The following is a 21,726-nucleotide window of genomic DNA, read 5'->3' on the forward strand; positions in this document are numbered from 1 at the left end:
ATTGAAATAAATTGTCTTGCATTTGCAGATGACTTTGCAATACTTTCTGAAAATGTGACATCTGCTGTAACCCAAGTAAATGTCTTGGAAAGAATCACCAGCAGAACTGGCTTAAGAATTTCTGCAGAAAAAACAAAATTTTTAACAAATATTTGGGATGCACCAAAATTTCTGAAAACAGATATTGGCCAAATAGAGGGGGTAAAAAAATTCAAATATCTAGGGGAAATAATCCAAGAAAATGGTTTAGAAAAATCTGCAGTAGAGGAGAGGGTACATAAAATGGAGAGAGCTTATGGTGTCACCAAAGATATCTACAATAAAAGATGCCTATCCAAAAATGCAAAAATAAGGCATTACAACACAGTAGTGAAGCCAGAATGCCTATATGCAAGCGAGTGTCTGGCATTAAACTATAATTTAGATAAGCTAGAAATACTAGAAAGGCGAATCATGAGGAAAATATTAGGCCCACAAAACACAGCAGAAGGTTGGAAATTACAAAGTAATGCTGAAATATATCAAAAAATAGAAAATATATCAGATGTAATGAGGAAAAGGAGACTTATGTTTTTTGGACATTTATATCGAATGCAAGATAGTAGATTAACCAGTAAGATTTTCAGATATTTGTGGAGTAAGAAATCAACGACAAGCTGGGTCAACGAAGTAAGAAAGGATTTAGAAAAAAACAATATAACAACAGAAGAAATAAATAATAGAGAAGGCTTTCGGTTAAAAGTATTGAAAATAGAAGGATTCCAAGGTAGGAAAGTAAAAACGACTGGTTCAAAGTGGTCTGAAGACAGAAAGAAGAAACATAGTGAACAGATGAAAGCGTACTGGAAGAAAAGGAAAGAACAAAGAAGAAGGAATTGAAATTGGCACGTGGTCCTCTGGTGGCCCATTCGAAAGAAGAAGAAGAAGAAAAGGATTGTAATTTTTAGGAATAAATAAAGAATATATTCTCATACTTTATTATATTTTATTTACCTAAAATTAGTAGCTCATATCCCAAGGATGTTTTCAACATTGAGTTGCTTGACTGAAGGGAACTGTGGATTTTTTAAAGCAATTTGAACAATATGAATTGCCACAAGAAAATGTAAAAATATTCTCAAGGAAGATATTGCAATATGCTAGCAGGACATCAACAGTTTAAAAATTACCCTCAAATTATGTCACTGCATTTAACACAAGTTTCTACAAGAAAATCATGGTTATTAATGTCATCTCTAAAGAGTTATTTTTTTCTTCTTGTGTTAGGAGAGTGTCTTCCAGAAGACCACCCTCATGTCCACATCGTGGGAGATGAGCAACGTCATGAAGTAAGAAACTGCCCGCAGCAACGAAGTACAGTGGCGACTATGTGTGCCCGGGGACTGCTATGGTAGCTGTGAAGGCCTTACAGGAACCCTGACAAATGCTGGCTAACAAGGCTCTGGTGAATATGCTGCTGCCCTGTCATATAAGAAGTTTGGTTTTCAAAGGCTAGGGGTAGAAAACTTAATAAAAAATTACCTGGCCCTTGAGGTTGCACGTAGGGCCAACAAATGTATCCCGAAAAAACCCCACCCTCTTGTTATGGAATCAAAAGACAATAAAAAGCTGGACAGATGTATCAGGTAAATGACTAGGGCAACAGAAAAGAAACATGAATTGGTATTTAACAACATGGGATGTGATAACACTGGGCAAACCCAGAGCATTGGAAAACTAAAAGCACAAATAGAAAAAATATAAAATGACTGATAGGGGAAAATCCAAATCCAAGACCTGAAATGGAAAGGAAGTGGAATTCTGACTACTGGAGAGTATTTTTTTAGAAAATTTAGAAAATTCTGAAAAAGAAAAAAACATATAACAGAATTATGCCTGAATAAAAGAAAATTTAGAAACTACCTGAAAAAACAAACAAATCAAACAGAATTATACCTGAAAAATAGAAAACGAAACAACTTTTTCAGGTATAATTCTGTTATATGTTTTCTTTTTCACACGGTTTCTAATTTATTCATAAATTAGTTCTAACAGACTGAAGAACCTAACAGTTATAAATTAAGAGAGTTGAAACTGAAAAAGAATGGCGTCAAATATCACAAAAAGAATTAAAAAATACTGGAGAGTATACACTGTTATATAGGTGTGGGGATAGAGCAAGAGGTGCACAGGGCAGCTATACTGAACTTTAAGTCTATTAATGAAAGGATGTGTAAACTGAGAATGAAAAGCATGTTTCTTCAATATATCCTTTATGAGTGTTTATGCACCAACAGAAGAAGCTGAGGAGATGAAAACAGAACCTCTTCTACGAGCAACTGGCACAGGAACTAGTACATGTAGCAAGGCATGATATTAACGTGAACATAGGTGACTTCAATGCTAAGAATGCTTTCTAGAGAACTGCAGGAAAGGGAAGTTTTTATGAGGTCTCCATTGATAATGGAATTAGATTGACTGATTTTGTAATGGATAGTAATATGATTATCAAAAACACCTGGCTCCAAAGGAAAGAGATAAGAAAAGTTACTTGCTGTTCACCTGATGAAGTCACAAAGAACCAAATAGGCCACATACTCGTAGACAGTTGCAGAGGAGCAGATAGCGACAGTGATCACTACCTGGTACGAGTGACATATCAACAAAGGACAGCTTCCCACAGAGCAAATAAGAGGGCAACAGTTGTCAGATTTGATGACTTCAAACTTAGAAAGAATGAAGATAGAGCCCAAATATACAAAATAGACATGAACAAAGCTCCATGATATAAAGGAGTGGGAGGAGAAGAGTAGGGAGGGAAAATGGGAAATCATAGGAATAGTAAGATTGCTGAAATTGTATTCGGGAAAAAGAGAGAAACAAAGGAGACAGATAAGGTTTGATGAAGATTGTAGGAAGAAGACTGAAGAAAGATGAAGCTATAAGAAGAATGTATGGAGAAGAACAAGCTGATAAGGAATGTAGAAGAAAATGGATTGATGTACTGGAGGAGAGAAACACCAATTAGGAAATATGAGCATTTTATATGACAGTGAAACATCTAAAGAAAGGGTTTCAATCTAAGGCTGCCTTTTGCAAAGATACGGATAAGGAGGGAGACCTCATTGGTGGTGAAGATGGGATGTAAGATCACTGGGAAGAATATTTTCAGGAATTGCTGAACACATGCCTAGGAAGTGAATGGAGGAATGAGGTAGAATATTTTGATGATGAGGTGCAAGTAAGGAACAGAGAGGAAATGAGCAATGAAACTATTCCAGATCCTGCATTGGAGGAAGTTCAGAAAGCCATTCATGAACTCAAAAACAATAAAGATCCAGGTGAAGATCATATAACAGAAATGATAAAATCTGGGTGGGGGGGAGAAGCCTGTAGAGTATATGTATATGAGCTTATTAAAGAGATATGATTAAAGGAAGAAATGCCAAAACAGTGTAATATAGTAATATTCAGCCCCATACATAAAGAGACATGACAAAGTAGACTCTGGGAAATACAGAGGCATAGCACTGCTAAGTGTATACTATAAGATATTACCAAAGATCATAGGAGGTACAATGAGGGTATGTGGAATTATACCTAGGTGACTACCAGTGTGGATTTGGAACTAACATATCCACTGCAAATCAAATATTTACAGTTAGACAAATCCTGGAGAAATATGAGTAAAATGTGGATGTGCATCAGCTATGGTTGGCTATGAAAGAGGCCGGGGTGCTACCCAAAGTCATAAGACTGGTTCACATGACTTTCCGAAGGGCAGTACGGTATGTAAAGTGAAGGTTGAAGGCAAATTATCAAGGGATTTTGACTATGGCAAGGACTATGAAAAGGATTTTGAGGTTAACTAAGGTTTATGACACGGAATTGTGTTCTCCACTCTTCTATTCAATACTGTCATGAGAAAAGAACAAGAGAGAACCCAGGAGGAACAATATTTAATTGAATGACCCAAGACCTAGCATACGCAGATAACAGACTTGTTATCTAGAAGAAGATAGGATCTTGAAGGAAAAAATAATATGGTGCTGAGATAGGACTGAAGATCGGTAAGTCAAAAGCTAAGTATATGCTATCATCAAGAAGATATAGAGAACAGAATGCACTTAACAGTAACAATTTCAAATCCTGTCAAGAGTTTTGTCGCACTAACACATCAAACGTTTTTGGCGACGGAAGAACAGGGAAGGGCTGGGATTGGGAAGGTAGCAGCCATGGCCTTAATTAAGGTACATTCCCGCAATGGGAAACCACAGAAAACCATCTTCAGGGCTGTTGATGGGATTTAAACCCACAATCTCCCAAATGCAAGCTCACAACTACGCAACCTTAACCACACAGCCAGCTCACTTGGTGTTGGAGTCTTAAATATCTTGGAGTTATTATTACAGATAATAACAATAATTTTGTGTGGTTAGTCCTAGCCTGGTGCAGCCCTTGCAAGGCAGACCCTCCAATGAGGGTGAGCAGCATCTGCAATGTATAGGAACGATGTGTTTTTGTAGTGGAGGATAGTGCTGTGTATGGTGTGCAAGTTTCAGGCATTTTGGGGACAAATTATAATCATTATAAAATATCAAAGCCATTTCTTATTAACAGTGCTGATGTAGTTATTTTATTATTATTATTATTATTATTATTATTAATTATATACAGTCGTATCAGCACACACTTTATTAAAACATAACCGGTTTTCGGACACTAAGGTCCATCATCAGTGTTAAAATTTAAATTTAATTTCACGTAAGTGTGTCGTCAAAATTGGTTAAAATGAGTTTAAAATGTAGCCCTGTTGACATCAACCTTAAAAGAAGAAAAAGAAAAAACAAGTGTAAAAATATGAAAATAATACATTTAAACTTACAATGTTGTTGTAAAAGGTATGGACATACCAGAGGAAGGGCTAGCTTTCCCTCGTGCTCAGGCTGTTGGTCGAGTACTGACAAATGTTCAGCTTTAAGTACGGAACCACCCTGCAAGCACATGATGTTACGTCACCTCACGGTTTCGTTGGAAGCACCTGATGTTATGTCAACTCAAGATTGTAAACAAAATGTTGCTTTCGACTATTTCATTTAAAATTTTATCTGGTTCCCTTGTCTGCGCCAAAAATATCTCAATGTTTTCACGTGTATTTAATTAAAATCAATAATTACCCTTAAAGATTAACTTCATGTCCTTTTCGATCCCTAAAAAGCTGTGGTTATTGTAAATGTGTTCCGCAAAAGCTGAATATTTGTTGTACTTTACTGCCTTGAAATGTTCTTGATATCTTTGATTTAAGGTTCACCCAGTTCTTCCTATATAAAACATTTTACAGTCGTTACAAGTGAGCCTGTATACTCCCGAACTGGTATATATATCTTTTTTATTGACACTCTGTGCATTATATATATGTTCTGATATTTTATTTCTGGTTTGAAAAGCTGTTTTAAGTTGAAATTTCTTAAATATATTAGCAATTTTAAAAACTTGATTTCCAAAATATGTAAATGTTACAAAGTGATTACGTTCATGGATTTTCTTTTTTTTTCTCCGTTTTCTTTCTTACGTATAATATTGTCTATCATTTCTGGGTTGTAGCCATTTGCTTTAGCAATTTGTTTTATTATTCTAATTTCTTTCAGTTTGTTTTCATTACTCAGGAGAAGTTTTAATAATCTATTAACCCTCAAGCACAAGCGCCAGATCTTAGGACGCAGACACACGCGTGGGGGTGCTTTCCACCCCACATATCATTGTATTGTAAAATATGAATTACTGTATTAATTGGAGATTTTAAGACAGATTATGTACGAATGACTCTTTCTGCAGGGATCCAGCCAGAGAGGTACAAAAGCGGGGAGAGCACAGAAATGTTATTTGTATGTTTCACTAGGAAATAAAATGACCTCCGGTGGATTCCACCCCATACGTGTGTGTTTGAGGGTTAATATAGCTGTTGTAAGCTGCTTGTTTGTGAGTTCCTGGGTGGTTGGAATTTTTATTGATGGTGGTGATGGCCTGTGTGGGTTTTGGGGACAGTATAAACTCCCAGTCCCTGAGCCAGGGGAAAAACCTTTAAGGTTAAAATCTCCAACCCGGCCGGGAATCTAACATGCGGCCTTCTGAAATGAGCATGACTACACTGACCATTCAGCCAAGGAGCCGGACATGACAGATAATAACAACAACGTAGGAGAAGAGATATATGCAATAATAGCTGCTGGTAACAGGAGTTACTTTGCTCTGGACAAAGGATGTATTCAAGGCACAAAGTCTCAGTAGACAGCTGAAGTAAACTGTGCTGTATTGTGGTGAGACCTGTTGTGATTTATGGTTCAGAGACCTGGACAATGACATACACAGATGAGGAACTGTTAAGGAGATGAGAAACGAAAATTCTTAGAACAATTTATGGTCCAGTGAATGACAGAAGATTTTGGAGAGTGGGGAACAATGGGCAGATTAGAAAACTGTGTAATGGACCAGATATTGTTTCAGAAACCAAAAGTAACAGAATGCAATGGCTGGGCCATGTAGAAAGAAGACAGACTTGTTATGGTAAAGAAGGTTATCAAGAAGCCAAGGATGTCAAATGAGGGGCAGGCCTAGAACCAGGTGGCTGGACAATGTGAAAGAGGACCTGAGGCGGATGGAAGTTAGATGATGGAGACATAAAGCAAGGGAAAGAGATGTCTGGGCAGAAGTTGTCAAGGAGGCCAAGGCCCTTCAAGGGCTGTAGTGCCAAGGAATGAGTAAGTAAGTATTAAGCGATTGAAAAGGGGGAGATTAAAATATTCAGTTCAATAAATCTAATTAATGTCTTGCACAATTTCCAGCCTTCAGCCTGATACATTGTTTCATATATGTGCCATAATTAATTTTGAAAGACACCAAGCTGTGGAATTACAAAAAAAAAAATCAAACAACACAAGATTCAAAGCCATTGAAGACCTTCCATTCTTCACTCTTGATGTTTAAGTACTGTTGAATGTTATAAAAAGAACCACTTAAAAAATGCTACACTCTGCGTTTCTCTTTGTGCACTGTGATGTGATGATTACAAAGCACAAAACCACCATCTATACATCTGAAAGGAGTCTCTTTTCAGTGGAGTAACTTTTGTGTTTCACTTTAGAAAATATCCATTGAGTAGTCTGTTGAAATCTTTTAATAACGTCTTTTAAAGTGATTTTATTTGGATTTTTACTATAAATATTTAAATAAATACCTAAAACAACCAGCAACCCAGACCACAGGTACCTGAAAAGAGAAAGAATTATGAACTGTCAATAAAAGTTCAAGGTATACATCTAAAAAGGGCACGTTATATGGCAGAATGTGTGTAGTCCTGATGAAGTGGTAGAGAGTACTGTATACACACAAGTAATTCAATCACTTGTTTACAATACATCAGATGCCTATGGTTTATATTGAGCCTGGGGTGAACAATGCCTTTTCAGGTAATAATGTAATGAAGCGTGGCCTCCGGAGGAGCCTGGTGCAGGTCTTTCATGTTGATGCCTTATAGGCAACTTGTGCATCAGGAAGGATGGGGTCCTATCTGTGTTGAATTCTCATGCTGAAGATGGCATACACACCCAGTCTATGAGCCATCTGAATTAACCAATGAAGATAAAAATTCCTGATCCACCCAGAAAAAGAACCCGGGACTCCTTGGACCAAAGACCTGCATACTAGCCATTTACCAATGGAGCTGGACCCCTTTTTAGGCAAAGACTGATAGTAGTGTATACAGTGCAGTACGTGCTTCAGCTAGTGTATGTTTCATGCGCAATGTGTATTTCCCAGTTGGACTGAGCCTGAATTGTGGCATTGATTCAGGGTGGACATACACAAGAAGCAGTATGATGCCTCATAGGGTTTACGCAAAGTGCAGTGTCAAAAACGTGGAAAAGGTACTGTGAGACCAATGATGTGACTGACAGACTGAGGGAAGGTTGACCGAGGGTGAGAATGCTACGTCAAGATTGGTATATCCGCATAAAAGACCGACTTTGACATCTCAACAATTACAAGATGACTTCTTGAGGGCAACCTAGGTCCAGGTATCTGCACAAACTGGACCTAATCAGCTGCAAGTATCTAATTAAGGTCATTTCAAGTGTTTCAACCTGTTCCACTAGAGAATTGTGTTGAGAGGAGAAGATGGGCAATCTAACATCGTAATTACGGACTGGATGAATGGCATAATGTGATGTTTGCAAATGAAACACAGATATCACTTAGGCAAGATACACTATGACAAAGGATGTGAAGACGCAAAGGATGCGGTTCAAAGTACCATCATGTTCAAGAGGTGCATGCAATTGGAGGTGTAGTAATGTTGTTGGGCTGGGATTATACATGGTCAGCATACACCTTTGATGCCAATCCAAGGGAAATTTATTGCCCAGCAGTATACTGATAAAATTCTTTGACCCTTTGCACAACCCTTTACGGATAACAATGCTCACCCTCATCGAGGAGCATCAGTGAGGAACATGAGAGAAGTGGGTGGTGATGATAGCAAACGCTCGTAATCAAGTAGGTTTGTCTTCCAGGCAGGATGCCTCTTCATCTATGCATTCAGAGGTGACTATACAGTCCAATGCGGGAGTTACACAATTTCCCACAGTGATGACAAGTAGTCCCAGGTGTAGCAGTCATGTTATTTCTATGTCTCCTCAGCGCTTATTTTCCTTTCCTATGTTGCCTCTTGTCATTCGCTGTATGTCGGCAGTTTTCTTAGAAAGATAGTGTGCCGTAATGGACTAGTGATCTCCAGGATGAACGGTCAAGGGCTAAGTTCTCCCAGTTATCAACATCAATGTTACATATCTTCAAGTTAGCCTTGATTACATCTTTAAATTGCTTCCTCTGACCGCCTACACAGTGTCTACCTACTGATAGCTCAGAGTAAAACACTTATTTGATAATACAATTATTGGGCATGTGAACTACGTACCCTGTCCATCATAGCTGGCGTCTTAGAACCATCAATTCTATACTGGTGGTGTGTGCCTCTTCAAGAAAGTTCATATTTGTGCGTCTGTCTTGCCAAGTTATTTGCAGTATTCTCCTCAAGCAACGCTGATGATACTGTTCCAGCCTCTTAAGGTATCGACTGTAGCATGTCCAGGATTCAGATACATAGAGTAAGGTTGGAATTACAACAGAATTGTACACAAGAATCTTTGTTGTGATATTGACATCATGATTGTCAAAACCTCGAGATCTTAACTTAGCAAAGAATGCTCCTGCATGGTTAATTCTGTGTTGGATTTCTGAATCTATATTTGTGCTTGATAAGAGGTTGCTGCCAAGATATAGGAAGGTGTTTACAACTTGAAGGCTCACTCCATCAATTGTGACACTGATATCTTTTTGACCTTCCCCGGGGGCTGGTTGGTATAGGATCTGTGTTTTGCTGGTATTCAGTTTGAGTCCGATCTTGTTGTACGCAGCAGAAAAAGCATTTAGGATTATCACAAGCTCTTCTTGTGTCTGAGCTACGACAGCATTATCATCAGCGTACTGTAACTCAACTAATGCTGCAGACAAGGAGTTCCTGCCTTTAAACGGCTCAAATTAAAAAGTTTACCACCCATCCTCTGGAGGGAGTTCATCTCTGCCAAGTTCCATGACAGCGGCAACATACAAGGAAAACAAAGTGGGGGCTATCACACAGCCTTGCTTAACACCGGTACTGATATGGAATGGCTCTCCAATAGAGCCGTTGCCAATGACAGCTGCCATCATATCAATGTAGAGCAATTTCAAGATGGCAATAAATTTCTGTGAAAAACCATATAGAGCTAAAATTTTCCACAAAGCTTCTCGGTTCACAGAGTCAAATGCCTTAATAAGATCAATAAAGGCAATATAAACAGGTCTGTTTTGTTCTCTACATTTTTCCTGAAGTTGACGAGGTGTGAATATCATATCTGTGGTTCCTCTAGAAGGCCTGAAGACACACCGACCCTCTGGAAGTATTTTCTCCACCAAGGGTACAATATGATTTGCCAGCATTCGAGCAATAAGCTTTCCCAGGCACGATAGTAAGGATATTCCCTGATAGTTATTGCACTTTGTTCGATCCCCATTCTTAAATATGGAAACTACCAGACTGTCTCCGAAATCAGGAGGCATTTCTTCTGTGCTCCAAATTTTGACAATCAGTTCATGTATGTGTCTTATTAGTTCCTCACCTCCTTCTTTGAGAGCTTCCACTGGTATACCATCAGGACCAGAAGCTTTGTGATGCTTTGCTTGATGGACAGCATGCTTAACTTCACCTAGTGTTGGTGGGGAGCCAAGTTCTTCATTGATGGGAGCTTGTTTTAATATATCATACACCTGTTCATCAATAATAGAATCCTGGTTCAGGAGGTTTTCAAAATGCTCTTTCCACCTATTCATGATGGAGTATTGATCTTTTAAAAGATTTATCGCTGGACCAAAGAGGATTCCTCCCAAAGGTGGTGGGACCATAAACTGCTTTTGTCGCTTGGAAGAACTGTCGTCAATCTTTATCTGCTAGATATTGCAACTCTCTTGCCTTTGCTGTCCACCATGCATTCTTGAACTCATGGGTTTTTCTTTGGACATTTGCTTTGGCAATACTTACGGCTTGTTTCTTAGAGTGGAAGTTCATGTCCCTTTGCCATGCTTGCAAGGCTTTTCTCTTCTCTGAGATCAATGCTTCAATTTCTTCATCATTTTCATCAAACTAGTCCTGATGTTTTCTGGTCTTATATCCGACTTTTTCTTTGCAAGCATCTTGAATAGTGGTCTTCAGACTCTCCCAGTGTTGCATTACATCAGGTTGATATTCCTTTGGCAAAGTCCGATGAAGGTGCTCTCTGTATTTTGAAGTAATTTCTGTATTGCCAAATTTCTCGGTGTCAAAAGCATGTCTGAAGCTCTTCTGTTGTTTCCTCCCTCTGGGTGGACAGTGACAAACGCATCACTGATCTAATAAGTCAGTGATCTGTCCAACAGTCATCAGCTCCCGTCATTGCTTTGGTGATGAGAACATCGCATAGATCTTGCTTGCGGACGAGTACATAGTCAATGAGGTGCCAGTGTTTCGATTTAGGATGCTGCCATGATGTTTGGAAGTGATCCCTTTGGCGATAGATGGTGTTGGTGATTATCAACCCATGCTCAGCACATTTTGAGAAGAGTCTAATACCATTGGAATTTTCACTGCCAACTCCCCCTTTGCCAATGACACCATTCCATACTTTATGGTCCTTTCCCACTCTGGCATTAAAATCACCAAGCAAGATGATTTTGTCTACGCGATTGATGTTTGATAGGATGTCATCCAGATCTGAATAGAATGTTTCTTTGATGTCATCATCAGAGTCTAATGTGGGGGCATATGCGCAAATTACTGTGGCATGCTGGTCGCCATTTAATCGAAGTCTTAATGTTATGATGCGTTCATTATGTCCAGTTGGAAGCTCCAGCAGGTCTCTGAGAAACTTATTCTTGATAGCAAAGCCTACTCCATGTGTTTGATGTTCGTTGGTAGGTTTACCCTTCCAGAAGAAAGTGTATCCTGCTCCGATTTCATTCACCTGACCTTCTTCAGCAAGATGGATCTTCTGGAGTGCTGCTATGTCAATATTGTATCTTCGTAACTCTCTACCCACAAGGGCTGTTCTCCTTTCGGGTCTCTCATTTGAAGGGTCATCATTAAGTGTTCTTAAGTGCCCGATGACATCATAGCATGAGTACAACGATTATATGATGAAACCAAGTGTTGTGTCCAGGTCAGGTTGGTTTGAAACGACGAGTGGAGTCCAGCAAGGAAGTTGTCTTTCACCACTTCTCTTCATAATCATAATGGATGAAGTTTTCAAATCGGTTAAGAGAAAGGATCCAACAACTAATGCCCTGTTTTTTTCTGATTATGTAATGGTATGGGGTGAGACAGAAGCGGAAGTACAAACTAGACTAGATCTCTGGCATGAAGCTTTTACAACCTTTGGTCTCAAAATCAGAAAAACGAAGACAGTTGGCTTGGTGATGAGTAGAAACTCTCCAACTGTTCATCTAAGAATTGGAGATGAGGAGATGGATATTGTAGACAACTTCCAGTATTTAGGTAGTGTTCTGTGATCAGACAATACCATACATCAAGAGATTAGTAACAGAATACAGAAAGCTTCCAAATTCTATCACACTGTACGTCAAATACTTTGGGATGAAACATTTCCGTTAGTTTCCAAGATTAGCTTGTACAAAATATATCTAGTATCTATACTGACATATGGCCTGGAAGCAGCAACACTTACTGGACCAACAAAGAGTCGTCTTCAGGCAACAGAAATGAAGTTTCTCCTTTCTTGTCTACAAAAAACAAAAATGGAATGTGGATATCTGACAACAGCTTGGATTGGAAAGAAGCTTGCTGGAGACTCTAGAAGTGAAGAGATTGCAATGGTATGGTCACATGAAAAGAATGAACCCTCACAGGACTCTTCGAACATACTTTGACTACAATGTTCCTGGGAAGAGACCAAGAGGAAGACCTCGTGATGTTTGGGAAAAACAAATAATGAAGGACCTTGAAATTAGAGATGCAAACTGGTGTTGCATATATGAGCAGCATATGTGGATGGATAGAACAAACTGGAGGAGGCTCGTACACAACCGAAGAAATGATGATGTGTGTATGTTCAGTCTGTCAGTGATGCCGCTGATGGGATCCTCTGCCATCAGCTGTCATAAATGGCCTAGGTATCACTGAAGAGGCGTACTAGGGAAATGAGGAGTGAGGTAGTTTCCCGTTGCTTTCCTCACCGAGCCAGAGTTGCTATTACATATCAGTCTGCCAAGCCTACTGAAATGCATACACCAACCAACCTATGAGCAACATTTTCACACCAATCATAGCAGGGACTGGCTGCATAAAGATTGGCATTACTAGCATCGCTCACACCTCAGTCACTTTCATATTGTCAAAGCCAAGGATAAGACAGAGTGCACTGTAAACACTAGGTCCAGCCAGCAAAGGCATACGTTCCATGTAGCAAAATATAATTTCTTTGTTGTTCGACCGCATTGAGGTGATACCATTGGACGTGGCTATGCAATCAGTACTAGAAGTGGCTGACTATGTTCAGGCCACCTTTTCTAGCCCCTTCCCCATATGAGGTGAGCAGAGTGGACCCTAAAAAGGACTGCTCAGTCGTAGATGCAGCAACCGAATTGCTCTACAGCCACAATCCTAAGCAAGATGACCGATCACACATCTATCGCCTACGTGCCATCACTAGAGGCTTCCAGAAATCACAATCCTGCCCCCGTCGTAACTTCCTGATCGCCGTAGGACTTTTGAAAGAGTCAATCTGTTGTTGGAAGACTGCTGTACGTGAGATTCTTTTAGAGTGAGTGTGTTGCTGCACTTCATCAAACGCACTGTACTTGATGACTTAAGAACTGTTTTCAATGGCAAGCCGATGCAAGATGATTGAGGGGTTCCTAGTCACTGCAGCCTTCATCCACCATTCCAGCTGAGGAGGGACTTACTGTCCTTACGCCTGGTCCACTGTTGAGGACTTTCTATGCCGTTGACCAAATATGGTTCATCTGGCCTCAGGGGAAGTTTTCCACCCCAAGGGCAAGAGAGTGCCCTGAGCTTGATGAATTTATGTGTCATTTCCTACACAAAGGCTTCATTAACCCTACTAAGGGAGAGCTCATCTGCCCGTAGCCGTTCGTTCTCCCCTAGTTTGCCAGGTTTGGTACTGGTTGCTTGACCCTCGGCCAGACTGTCACAGATAGTACAGTCTACTGTCACATACGGTAGCAGGGTGATCCTGACTTGACATGTGAGAAGTGGGTATCAGCCATATGAATTGGCCAGTTAACTCACCAGATAATGAATTACACTGAGCATGCATGGGACAAGATCAAAATGGTTGTTTTTGATCATTCACAACCTCCATAGGCAATATCAGACCCCATTACAGTTGCCCAAATGGAATGGGACTTTCTTCCTCAAGATGACATCGACGTACTGATCGCAAACAAGCCGCAGTGTGTCAGAGATCTGAACAGTGTCAAGAGACCATACACGGCAGTGTGAAAAGGGAACACCGTTCACTAAAAAATCCCCACATAAATTGTGATCTTTTTATTATTATTTTTTATATACAGTTAGATATCAGAAAAATACTCTGTGGCCTTTGTCATTGAAATTATCTACTGTTACCTACAATGAAAACTCATTTCCCTCCTTTTGAAATGTCTGTTAGTTTAAACTATTTTCTAACACTAACGTTTAGTGTCCTGCTGTACTTACTTCCATTTTAACATATGGATTTTAGTACTTAATTTCATTTCTTTATCATGTAGGTTTTCTAGCTTCCTCTTCAAGGTATGAATGTAACCGCCCTAATGGGTGTAACTTTTTAAAAGGATGTACGAGTGTGGATCCTTGCTTCCCTTTTCTCAATTTTGTTTCTTGTGACAAAGTATTCTAAATTTAATTTCATCATTCACTTTTCGGTCGTTAATTTTCCTTCCTTCTAGTCACAAGGTAGTACTGTATGGGGTTATCCTGCCAATTATGTTTGCCATCATGTTATCCTTACTTGACTTTTCTTTTTTCTTCTTTTTTTTTTTTTTTTTTGCTAAATTCAATTTCTCAGTAAGTTCCTTCAATATACTCCTGCAACCATTCTAATTCAATATCTTTTTATTCTGCACCTTCCTCTCAATCTCTCTATTTTCATGTTATTGTATAATGGGTCCTTACCATTCCTTACCACTTTTATATGTACATACCTGTTTTCACACTCCTCAAGCCTATTGAGTTTCTCAGTTCTCGGACCCTTGCTGGAATGCTTCCAAATAAAGTTACATTGAAGGGGGGGGGGGGTTCTACCATGTGCATCAGAAACCTGACGACCCTTTCTCTGTGTAACAGAATGAGGCTGCAGGTCAGCAAGCTAATGACCAGGGTAATCGAGACAACCATAACAACAGGCACCAGTATGGGTGAAAGTGTTCACATTTTTTTTTTTAAAATTGGCTTTATGTCGCACTGACATAGATAGATCTTATAGCATTGATGGGATACGAAAGGACTAGGAGCGAGAAGGAAGTGTCCGTGGCCTTAATATAGGGTACAGCCTAGTGTGTAAATGGGAAACCACGGAAAACCATCTTCAGGGCTGCCGACAGTGGGGTTCGAACCCACTATTTCCCAAATGCAAGCTCACAGTTGCATGCCTCTAACCGCATGGCCAACCCACTTTGTCTGTTTACGTTTCTCGCATTCTACTGGTACCTTCCGATTCCTCTATTCCCGGTGAAGCTATGCTTCAGGATGATGATCAACAAAACACAGGGACAGACAATAACGGGGACACTTCCTTCCCGCTCCTAGCCCTTTCCTATCCCATCATCACCATAAGACCTATCTGTGTCAGTGCGACGTAAAGCCAATTTAAAAATAAAATGTGAACACTTTCGCCCACACTGTTGTACGGTACTCACACGAGTTCTCCGTGTCACCTACATCTACTCACGTCCAATGTGAAACAGTTAACACGATTTATAAGGAGGTGCTCCACTGGAGTATCCTATAGACTGGCAGTGGGAAGAGGGGGTAGACTGCTAAAAATATAGTATACAGCAAAATATTATTGATCTGGATTCACTCGGAGTCATTGCTGTCGCAATGAATAAAGGTCAAGATTAATTAAAGTAACCTAAGTGGATGGTATAAGGTACATTAAAAAAATGTGCATAAGAATAAAACATGTGTACTGGTTTAAAATTAATACAGATCTATACTGATAGATGGAAGTTGAAGCATAGCAATATTCAAAGGTAGATATCAAATATTCAAGAATTAATTATGCACTTCCAGGCACACAAGGTACCTAAAGTTGCTACCATAGAACCTGACAGCTACAAAATTCCTACAAAAATCTAACATTCAAAAACCCAAAGGAGACAAACTGGGCTAAGTTGTCCACAAAATTGAGGCCCACACACAAAATAAGTCATTGCTGTCACAATGAATAAAGGTCAAGATTAATTAAAGTAACCTAAGTGGATGGTATAAGGTACATTAAAAAAATGTGCATAAGAATAAAACATGTGTACTGGTTAAAATTAATACAGATCTATACTGATAGATGGAAGTTGAAGCATAGCAATATTCAAAGGTAGATATCAAATATTCAAGAATTAATTATGCAATGGGAAATAAGTAAGTGTAAGCATTTTTTCACACAATGGGAAACATTTTTTTCTAAGCAAAAACCTATATATATATATATATATTATATATACATCGAGTTGAGCCTCTATGGACTGCGTGGTAACAACCAACTTCATTTCAGTGTCTAGGTCTTGTTCTTGTTCCGGCTTTGACTTCCTGCCAGTATCTTCTGAGCCCAGCGACGAGTGCCTGTTTTATGCTCATCAGACAAAGGTCCTTTCCGTCTTCTGGAAGTTGATGCCATTTGGAAACCTTGATAGTTGTTCACCAATCTTCTGAATGTGCTCCTGTCATGAATTTCTTGGTCTGAAATACCAATCTGCATCAGATCTTTTTCGCATTCCTGGAACCATCTCGGCCTTGTTGCCTTAGATTGAATAAAATTCCATATTCTTTTTGTTAGCCGACCATCAGTCATCCTCAAGAGATGACCGTAAAATAATAGCCGTCTCTTCTTAATTGACGCTGTGAGAGGTTCTGTCTTGCTGTACAAATCCTCATTTGGTCTCATTCGCCACTGTCCATCAACCCACCTATTACCTAGGATTTTTCTTAGTATCCTGCGCTCTCTTTTTTCCAGCCGATCAGCTTGACCTTTACAACTTAAGGTCAAAGTTTCAGATGCATATAATCCCTCAGGTTTTACAACTGTGTTATAGTGTCGGAACTTGGCCCCTATACTCATAGACTTTTTATTATAGATATTCTTTGTCATTTGGTATGCCTGGTCTAACTTCCTCATCCTGACATTGATTGCTTCCTCTTCTAATCCATTCTGCTGGATGACTTCATCAAGATATCTGAAATTCTTGACTCGACCGATTTTTCCAAGATTAGTGATCATCCATTCTGGTCCATCACAGATGTTTGTCATATATTTTGTCTTTGGAATAGAAATCTGGAGTCCTACCTTTTCAGCAACTTCTGACAGCCTATTGATCTTGTTGACTGCTGAATCTATGTTGTTAGCAAAAATGGCCAGATCATCCGCAAAGGCCAGGCAGTCAACGTACACCCCTTTGTGCTTAGGACCAAGTCTGAACTGATCTTCCTTTGTTTCTTCTTGGTCTAACAACTTCCTCCACTCTCGAATGACTTTTTCCAAAACACAGTTGAAGAGGAGTGGGGATAGTCCATCTCCCTGTCTGACACCCGTTCTGATTGTAAACGGTTCTGAGATCTCACCCATAAATTTTACTTTCGACACTGTGTTGGTTAGAGTTTGTTTGATCAAATTTCTTGACGTATCGTCCACTCCAAACTCTTCCAAAATATTCATTAATGACTCGCGGTCAATGGAGTCATATGCTTTCTGAAAGTCAACAAACACAACCACGTACCTGTGTCCTCCTGTCTTCTTGTACCTTATGATGCTCTTCAGGTTAAATATCTGTTCTGGGCACGAACGGCTTTTTCTGAAGCCAGCCTGATATTCCCCAATCTGTTGGTCAAGGTGAGCTTCAATTCGGTTCTGAACTGCTTTGGAGAAAATCTTATAGGGAACAGATACTAATGAGATGCCCCTATAGTTGTTGACATTCTTTTTATCACTTTTCTTGTGCAAAGGGTGGATTAGTGCTGACAGCCATTCAGTTGGTATCACCCCAGTTCACCTATATATAGTTTTCATGGACTTTAAGTGTTGTGCAAATTGTTTGAGATATTAACGACGTAGGGAGACATAACTGATCGACAAATTATTTACTTTGGCCCTTTAATTTAAAGAACTCTCCTTAAGATTTACTGCGATTTGTGTGTGGGCATGGGCACCACTAGTTTATCTATAATAGGGCATAGTCTTCCAAGAACTAAGCATCATTCAAAATTCTAAAAATTCATCATCATCATCATGCTATTTGCTTTACGTCGCACCGACACAGATATGTCTTATGGTGACGATGGGATTGGAAAGGCCTGCAAATTGGAAGGAAGCGGCCGTGGCCTTAATTAAGGTACAGCCCCGGCATTTGTCTGGTGTGAAAATGGGAAACCACGGAAAACCATCTTCAGGGCTGCCGACAGTGGGGCTCGAACCCACTATCTCCTGATTACTGAATACTGGCCGCACTTAAGCGACTGCAGCTATCGAGCTCAGTATTTTCTAAAAATTATATGGGTTGTCAGGGTCCTTAAACCAAAATGACTAATCAAAGGGGTAGTGTGCTCTACTATAGACTAAGCTATTATAGGGAGAGGTAGTAAATTCTTACTGCACTCTGCAGGGGATATGAGGGGAACAGAGGCAGCTTTTCAGGTGAAGTGCCACTTCACCACTTATTTTTACCATAATGAATTACTTAAATTTATTTTTCTTATGACATCTGTTGGTTTTACGTAAAGAAAATGTTTTACTGTACGGCGTTTGGAGCACCTCATCACCTGATGAGAACCAGGGGAACTCACGAAAGCGCTGGCTGTCGGCCACAGTACGGCGAGTGAGACTGAGTGAAGACAAGAGATTCCGCAGTTGCCTCTACCTCCCAAGTGCTCTCTCCTAGCACTTGGCCTTGGCGGTTGCCATGACAACTGTGACGTCACCTGCGTACTTTCCACATAGCGGAATGTGCTAGTGAAGTTGTTGGAAAAGCGGAATTTTTCATCTTCCCTGCGTCATCCTGTGTGAAGTACGAGTACTTACGCATTGTGGTTCATTCGTAGTGTTGTGCTGTTTTATTTAAATATGTATCCTATTTATGACATAGTGTGCATTTTATTATAAACACCGTTTTCACGTTGGAGAAACGAAGATCAGAATGAAGTTCTACGTTTTGATCGCCCTACTGAATCACTGCAAATTTGTGCTACAAAAGAAGTGAAACATTCCGGTAAATCTTACAATCTTAGTTTCAAACGATTGTGGTTTAAGGAATTTCCATGGTTGTGCTCCTCTCCAGCTCTACAGAAGTTGTTTTGTTGGGCCTGCTTGCCTTTTATTAATTAAAATAACGTTTGGAATAAAGAAGGATTTTCAGCCCTTTTGAACATAACACGTTCTTTACATAAGCACTCAGACTCTGCAGAACATTAAAATACGGCAGCTAGATTTCAAGGCATTGGAAACAAACCAAAATACGATCTCTGATGTCCTGAAGGAAAATGCCAGACTGTATATTGTAATTGTACAGTTCAGTGAAAATGTACATTTAAATAGGCTTTTCCTTCAGTTGGTAATTGATGCAGTGCTCTATTTAAGTAAGCAAGAACTAGCTTTTTGTGGTCATGATGAAACGTTAAATTCAATAAATCGTGGTCATGTGCTGGACCCTCCGTCAGTCACAGGTACGAGTACAAAACAACCAAAAACAACACGTAGTTCCTAAATCTTGTCCTCCTCTGTGGTGTAGTGGTTAGTGTGATTAGCTGCCACCCCGGAGGCCCGGGTTCGATTCCCAGCTCTGCCACGAAATTTGAAAAATGGTACGAGGGCTGGAACGGGGTCCACTCAGCCTCGGGAGATCAACTGAGTAGAGGTGGGCTCGATTCCAACCTCAGCCATCCTGGAAGTGGTTTTCCGTGGTTTCTCCACTTCTCCAGACAAATGCCGGGATGGTACCTAACTTAAGGCCACGGCCGCTTCCTTTCCTCTTCCTTGTCTATCCCTTCCAATCTTCCCATCCCCCACCAAAACCCCTGTTCAGCATAGCAGGTGAGGCCGCCTGGGCGAGGTACTGGTCATCTTCCCCTGTTGTATCCCCCGACCCAGAGTCGGGAGCTCCAGGACACTGTCCTTGAGGCGGCAGAGGTGGAATCCCTCGCTGAATCCGAGGGAAAAACCAACCCTGGAGTGTAAGCAGATTAAGAAAGAAAGAAAGAAAGAAAGAAGTTCCTAAATCTGTCACTCGAAACCGAACGGGTAATAGCTCTTCACCATACTTTACAGCCACGAGCTGCCACTGGTGGGGAACAGAATGTCTGCAATCCAATGCTAGATTCACCAGTAAACTGTAGTAGTTAAGAGACATGAATTTCATTCTGAATGGTCCACATTGAACTGTGATTACAATTAAATTAAAATTTAAGATTAAAAAGGGACTTTAATATCTTTGAATGACTTCTATTTACCATCTTTTCACATTGTTCACTGCGTGTGCACAGATTGTTTTCTCAGCACTACTATTAATACCGTTGATGATTTGCAGCTTTTAGAACTGTGCATCGTGTGATGCGTAATTCTCAAGAATATTTGTTATCCTTCAACGACAACTATATGCATTGATGTATGCATTTTTAAACATAATCTGAAATTTCAATCACTAATGAGACCTTTCCTGCAATATGTCCAACACATCGCAGCGCAACTATCTGAACTTCATAAGGAGTGAGATATACAAACCTCAAGAATCTTAAACACCCAAATTCGTCTTCTTGAATTCTTCCTTCAACAGCTAAGTGCATTAATTTATGCATTTTATGCATTATCCAAAACTTTTACAACAATTTTGACTTTTTCACATTTATAGTGTCAAACCACAACTTTTTACAATTTCTATGAACTATCAGATAGATTGTGCAACACGCAATTTGACTGATGATGACCTTAAAAAATAGGTTGAAACTAGTTCCAATAAATATTCCTTCTGTAATGTAACCCACATTACTCGATTTTGTATTGAAAAGGTGGAAATATTTAACTCCTAATTTTCAATTTAATTGTAAACTGTAGTAGGGGGGGGGGAGGGGGGCAGGCATTCAGTTCCATTATGGTAGGCCAAAATTTTTAGTTAAGAGTTAATAATGAAGTTGAAAACTAATGTAGATCTTACCTTTCATCAAAGTAGTTGTTGAAAATAATGTACAAATGTTCCATGGGTGTAAAAAATTCTGAAACACTTGTACCTTCGCCTCTGAAATCTGATATATAAGTCATCTGATTTCATTCTCCAGAGCTTCAAAAGTATGTGGATTCTTCTTATTCACTTTCTGTTTTAAAGTTCCCCACAAATAAAAATCACAAATGTAGAAATTTGCAAATGGTTCTGCCATACAATTTCTTAGGGAGAAATGTCTAAACCATTGTCCAATACTACTCGTATATGTCACCACTGGCTAGAGTGCTGGTAACTTTTCGCTGCCTTCCCTGTACAAACAGTTATTTACAAGAGCACTCAAGTTTGAGTTTTCCACTTCACGCTTTTTGCACTTGCTAATTTGTTTGACCACATATCCCTCTGACGCTTGAACTCTGGCTCTCCAACAGGGCTTCTTACAGCATAGTGTTGTTCCCACAGCAGTTCACTCTACAACTCAACTCAAACTCTGCATAGTTAAGGTTGTTTCACTCCTTAATGGCACACTCCCAGAACACTAGCGACTGACAGGCGCTTGCCAGCTTCACTCATTTTATAGGCCAGTGTAAGAGTCTTGGCCAAGCACCAGATAGTTTCCACTTCCAGATCATTCTTTGTGCCTGTCAATTGTTGGCCGTTTCCAGTATCTTCGAAGGAGCTCGGTCAACTTCCTTACTGTATGACTCAACAATATGCCGAGCCTAC

General features: G+C 39.7%; 1 protein-coding gene across 1 annotated transcript in view; it reads right to left on the minus strand.

The window, feature by feature from the left end:
* Positions 1-792: 792 nt before the first annotated feature.
* Positions 793-21,726, minus strand: part of Papst2 (PAPS transporter 2) — a 35,231-nt gene continuing 14,297 nt past the window's right edge. The window contains exon 6 of the mRNA XM_067135245.2: positions 793-7,245. Within this exon, the coding sequence (XP_066991346.1) occupies positions 7,065-7,245 (181 nt within the window). The 3' untranslated portion in view covers positions 793-7,064. The remainder of the gene's footprint in view (positions 7,246-21,726) is intronic.

Source organism: Anabrus simplex, chromosome 1, assembly GCF_040414725.1.
Source record: "Anabrus simplex isolate iqAnaSimp1 chromosome 1, ASM4041472v1, whole genome shotgun sequence".
In the NCBI taxonomy this organism is placed as follows: domain Eukaryota; kingdom Metazoa; phylum Arthropoda; class Insecta; order Orthoptera; family Tettigoniidae; genus Anabrus; species Anabrus simplex.